Source organism: Onychomys torridus, chromosome 10, assembly GCF_903995425.1.
Source record: "Onychomys torridus chromosome 10, mOncTor1.1, whole genome shotgun sequence".
NCBI lineage: Eukaryota > Metazoa > Chordata > Mammalia > Rodentia > Cricetidae > Onychomys > Onychomys torridus.
In genome coordinates this window covers 75181930-75187929 of record NC_050452.1, presented here as the reverse complement: position 1 = coordinate 75187929, position 6000 = coordinate 75181930, and the positions used below count along the sequence as shown (strand labels likewise).

At 43.1% G+C, this 6000-nt stretch overlaps 1 protein-coding gene across 3 annotated transcripts in view; it reads right to left on the bottom strand.

Moving 5' to 3' along the window:
* Positions 1-215: 215 nt before the first annotated feature.
* The window catches only part of Klhl8 (kelch like family member 8), a 51384-nt gene continuing 45599 nt past the window's right edge, over positions 216-6000 (bottom strand). For all 3 annotated transcript variants that reach the window (XM_036201207.1, XM_036201208.1, XM_036201209.1), the window contains exons 9-10: positions 1942-2143; positions 216-1302 (exon numbers count right to left, since the gene is read on the bottom strand). In XM_036201207.1, coding sequence (XP_036057100.1) covers positions 1179-1302; positions 1942-2143 — 326 coding nt within the window. In that variant the 3' untranslated portion in view covers positions 216-1178. The remainder of the gene's footprint in view (positions 1303-1941; positions 2144-6000) is intronic.

The window sequence follows — 6000 nt, the reverse complement described above, 5'->3', positions numbered from 1 at the left end:
TACACATGATTGTGAACACAAGTGCACATGTGTCCACACATGTGTACCACGCACATATACACATAAACAAAAACGATGAAGAGCTGTTATGTCACAGCGGGATTATTAATATGCTGAGTTTCAGATTTGTAGAAATATTATTTGTAGAAATTAAGAATCAATAAATACATTGCAAGATATTAAATGATGAAAAAGAACTAGGAGTATCCATTTCCTCTGTTTTTACCAATAACATATTTTATTAATTAATGACAAACTTGAACTAACCATCAAACTATACTACATAAAGGGCTTTTGTAAAAATGCATTCATTTCCTGATAATAAATAAATGCAGCTTTTGTACAATCAGAAAAACCAAGACAGTGACAAATAACAAAATAAGAAGAAAATGGATCCTGTGTCCAAAATCCAACGACTAAACCAGAGACTGAGGTGAAGGACCTTCCGGTTTTCTCCCTAGGTGGTCATGTGTGTCACACATCCCTTTTCTAAGTCTCTCCCCTGGGCACTGAACGACGCTAGACTGAAGCTGTTACTAAGACATTCTCAGGTGCACAACTGCATGAGAGGGGAAAAATGGAAAACAACAGCCCTAAGAACAGCCAGTACCCTGGTGAGGGGCCCAGCATGGCTGCGTTCTATAGTTCTAAAACTCCAAAAGGAAATGGAGGGCTTCTTACAGACACTAATATAGTTTCAAGAATGCCTCAGAAACACACATTTTTCTACTTGAACTCAAGAACTGAAAGCCACCATCTAGAGACAAAAAGAAAACATCAATTCATCAGCACCATGTCGAATGAGTCTCAAGTCCTTACGTTAATGGGCAGACTTATCCCTCCTCAGGGGAAAATCTGCTGCCTGAAGTTAGTAACTTCAGGAGAAAGAGCAGATAAAACTCAATAAATTAAATTTTATTCATCAAAATAAACAGCTATTTGAAGGTTTGGCACTACATGAAACGTCTTTCAGAACAAGAACGGGTTCAAAGATAGACGGCCTCATTATTTGCCAGAGCAGGAAGCACCACTGTGTGGCTACCACTCTCCAGCCATTGGTCCACAAGGTGTACTCACACCACAACAGCCGCCGCGGTCAAATCAAAGGGGGCCGTATCCAATGCTGGCTGTCTTCCCGAGCACCCCGTGTGCTTGCACAGTTGCTACTGGGGTTCACATCACATACAGTCAACCACATTAGTGGACCCGTGACCTACATCTCGGATCTGGCTAGTTAAACAGTCACACACGGCTACACCAGCACCAGCTCTGCAGTGAGACACAGGTCCGACCAGCTCCCACCTGGAAAGACAAGACTGTCACCACAGAGCACTGGGATCCCAACCAAAGACAGTATCTGGGACTGTGGGGCTGGTTTTAAAAGACAGTAAGTTTCCAGAGGGAAAGGAGATCTCTTCAAACTTTATATTAGTAACATAGCGTTCCTCTATTGTCTCAACTTTGCTTCCCACAGCTTCAGTCTTCTACAGTAAACCATATTAAATGGAAATTTCTGGAAATAAGCAATTTTGTAAGCTTTAAGTGCTATGCTGTTCTGCCTTGCCTAGGATAGCCCCTAATTTCTGTAGCTGCTACCCACTCACTGGTCACTGAGGACCTGGACCAACTATCATGGCATCAAGTTCTTTGGCTCAGATTGCCTTTGTTTTAGTTAATAATGGTGCTAGAGTGAGTATACAGTGATGCTGGCAAATTTACTTCAGCACACTGCTAAACATGTTCCATTGTGTTAGTAATTGTTAACCTTTTCTTAAGCATGCACGGACAGGGGAAGCAGAGCTATCTATCCATGTCAAGTTTGATTTTACCTGTGGTCTTAGGTACCCACTCAGGGAGGGTGACCCCAGAGGATAATCAAAGATCTCAGCCTTAATAACGTGAAATGATGCGTTCCACTAAAGAAAACGGTACGTTACTTACTTATTCAGTACTGGATCAAATGCTTCCACTGTGTTTAGGTATGCATTGCCATTGTGACCACCAACTGCAAAGATTTTGCCCATCACTGTTGCGATGCCTACTCCTCCCCTGGGAGTTGTAAGTGCTGCCACATAATCCCACTTGTTGCTGCGGGGGTCATACCGTTCAACTGAACTCAAAGGGGAATTATCATCAAAACCACCTATGAAAGAAAATATTTAAAAAAATGGAATTGCATTTCATAAAAATTGACAACTAAGTCTCAACTTAAGAGCTTATAAAACTCAAGCTTTTTCTGGGCCTGGTAGAACATGCCTTTAATCCCAGCACTTCGGAGGCAGAGGCAGGCCCTGCAGATCCCTGAGTTTAAGCCCAGCCTGGTCTACATAATGAGTTCCAGGACAGCCAGAACTAGGTAGAGATACCCTGTCTCAAACAAAACAAAACAAAACCCTCAAGGTTTTTGTTTGTTTGTTTTGTTTTCTGTTTTTCCGAGACAGGGTTTCTCTGTGTAGCCATGGCTGTTCTGGAACTCATGCTATAGACAAGGCTGGTCTTGAACTCACAGAGATCTGCCTCCCCAGTGCTAGGATTAAAGGGGCCATTACCGTAAAAGCTTTTAAAGCTATTTTAGAATGATTTACAGAAAAAAAAAAAAAGATTACCCTAATACAACCACCAACTACAATTTTCTACAAGTCAACTCTATTAGTCAGTATTGTACTTTAACAGTAGGCTTGGATCTTTTTTTCTCTAGGTTTTGAGGCAGGGTTTCAAAAACTGAGAGGTCTTAGCCTTCTTGGTGCTGAGATTGTGGGTGTATACCACCATGCCTGGATTTAAAGTCTCAAGTGAAAAAGAACAGGAGTTGCTGTAGGAAAGTTGATTTATAGGAAGGAAGCAGCCATTCATAATCCTACCTGAGGGGCAAGCAAGATGGGCTCCCTCTGTGTGCGGGAGGCCTGAGAAATACTGACCCTCACCAAACCAGGAGGCCCATCCAGAGAAAGGAACTCGTTTTCTAGGGCTCTTCTTAAAACCATTCTTGCCAGCACAACTGCTGAGCTGGTGGGCTATGGCTGAATCCTCACCTATGTTTGCCAAAGCCATGTCTTCCTCCTGTCATATAGTCTATGGGTAAGAACTTTTCAATAGAGCATGACTTCGCCCATTCCTGAGAGATGCCCAGTGATGTCACTGTAACCTCCATCTTTTCCAGGTCCCTTCTAAGTGAGCAGCAGTTCTCTTTAGTGACTCAACCTATTTTCCTGATATGAGGAAGTGCTGCTTCCCTGTGATCATTTCCTTAAAAATAAGGTCAGTCTTGCCGGGCAGTGGTGGTGCACACCTTTAATCCCAGTACTAGGGAGGCAGAGGCAGGCGAATCTCATTGAGTTCAAGGCCAGCCTGGTCTACAAAGTGAGTTCCAATACAGCCAAAAAAATAGAGTCAGCCTAACTGGCCTTGGGGGGCACAAGAGCGGGAGAGCTGGCCCTGCACCTCAACAACTGTAGCACAGAGCAGGAGAGCTGGCCCTGGTGCTGGTGGTGCAGGTGAGCTGGCACCTCACAGCATGAGAGCAGAGAACCGGCCCGCTCCTTGCTGCCTGCTACAGTGGGTGAGCTAGCCTGGGCAATGCTGGAGGTTCGCCCTGGTGGTACTAATGAGGGAAAGTAGGCAAACTGACTAACCCAGCTACCACTCAGGCCCAGAACCAGAACTGTGAGTTGGCCCACCCCAACATCTACCCCATCTATGATCTGCTGGAGCACGTGAAAGGGCCGGACCTGAAGGTCCACAGCTACAGGACCTCCATGACATAGGACAACAACAGGATATCCAAGAGGAGTCCCAGTGAGGGCCCAGGATCAAGGATGTAGCAGAGGCCAGAGGCCTCGAGCCAGACCAATGATTCATGGCAGTGAGCACTTTCAAGTAAAGATGTGTGGACTAAATGGTAAACTGTGTGGCTCACTGGGCCACACTACAGCTTCCATGATGAGACTTTTTTCTTTTTTGTATGTTAATTTTTCTTTTAAATTTTATTTTATTTTTTTATTGGGGAGAGTTGCAAGGGCAGAGGACAGAGATGAAGGGATGGGCAGATGAATGGAATTGGGATACATAATGTGAAACCCACAAAGAATCAAAAAAAAAAAAAAAAAAGCCTAAAAATAAGGTCAGATTAAAAAAAAAAATCAAGTAAAACTTTTTTTTTTTGAGACAGGGTTTCTCTGTGTAGCCCAGGCTATGCTGTCCTGCCTCTGCCTCCTGAGTGCTGAGATTAAAGGCATGTGCCACCCCTGTCCAATCAAGTAACTCTCTTCTAACAGGTTAATTTTATTATACCAATTGAAATGAAATAAATTTCTAATTTTATGTACATAACCAGATGGGTTTTTGGCAAAAATTATAAACACATCACAACTGTAATTCTTTTCCTTATAGTAAAATGTTGTTACTGCTCATGTTAATGTGGAAGATTGGGTTTTCAGAGTTACATTCTCTATAGTCTTCTTCTTTATTGGTTCCATGTAATCTCCCTAGGTAATAAAAAAGAGTCAGTGCTGGGGACATAGCTCAACAGTAAAGCACACAAGAAGCCTTGGGTTCAATTCCTAGCAATGAAAAAAAAAAAAAAAGAAAACAATCAAGGCAGAGGAAGAGACAAAGCAGAATGCAGTCAGGCTGTTGTTATTCGAATCGGCTGTATTCAATGTCCAAGAGGTTGTTGGTTGGAGTTTTCAGTGCTCAGAGGGAAGCCAGGGCCTCCTGTATCTAGGCAAGAGCTTTCCCCTTGAGCTGTCCCAGTTCCCAAGAGGGTTGCTTTAATGTTCAATCTGAGTTGTTCTTTCTATCACATCTGTTTTAGCTACAAAGGCCCCAAAGACTTATAAGTAGCAGCGAAAACAACACTCCTGTGACCACGTGACACATGGTGGTGACCTGTCTACGGTTAGTCTGGAAGTGTGAAAGGTTGCACATACACTGTAAGAACTTTGTTTCTACACACACACTCGCACACCACTGTCTCTGCAAGGCCTGCAGTGCAAAGGAGGTGAAGCTGAGGTTAACTGTGTTATTTCCCTTCTTTTTCATGCAAGAGCACAGAGAGGCTCAGCATTACTTCTACTTGCAAATATTAAACACTAATAATAATAACCCACTCTTCTACCAAGAACTATAACATAACCCTCACAGTACACTTCAGCAGACCTCAGGATGTAGAACATTCTAAGGACCTCTCTGAGCACAGTTCTTCCTCTGTGAGGGAGATTACCAATGACAACAAAGCAAGGCCTGTGCTGGACACAGCTAGAGTGCACTGTCTCTACCTCCAGAGACAGTTCTGACAGCTCACAGGCATATGAGGCCCCTGCACGAAGGGGGTGGGGGGCACTGCACTGCACCACCCTCAGGAGGCTGCTACAACAACAGGCCCTGGCTGCCTCCTTTTCATCCCATGCAGATCATTCCGATGCAGGTTAAGAATCTGAGGAAGCACAGCTCTAGAAGTCCTTCTAATCCAGCACTTCAATCAGTCAAAAGGCAATAGAAAGACTAACACTACTTCCCACGGAAAAGCCACTCACTTTCTTGAAATTGTAATTTGCTTTGAAATGAACTGGAAGGAAAACAAGTCTTCAGGTCTTTTAGGATTGGTTTTAGCAAAGCATATTTAATTTATGTTTCTACATTTACAAATATATATTGCACTCAAATGCAACTCCTACTTTAGATATAAGTTTTTTTTTTTTGAATTTTCATTTGTTTGCTTGAGATAGGGTCTCACTATATATCCCTGGCTTGCCTGGACCTTACTATGTAGATCAGGGTGACCTCAAACTCACAGAGACCCACTTGCTTCTGCCTCCTAAATGCTGGGATTAAGGGCATGCGCCACCACACCTGGAAGAAGTTTTAAATATGAAGATTGGAATCAAGAAGCCTTAATGTCAACTTTAAGAATTCAAAAGCACATCTCAGGACTGATTCTACTGAAGATTAAATGAGACAACAGTTTGCTACTGTGTGATTTTATGACATTTGTCATCGTAC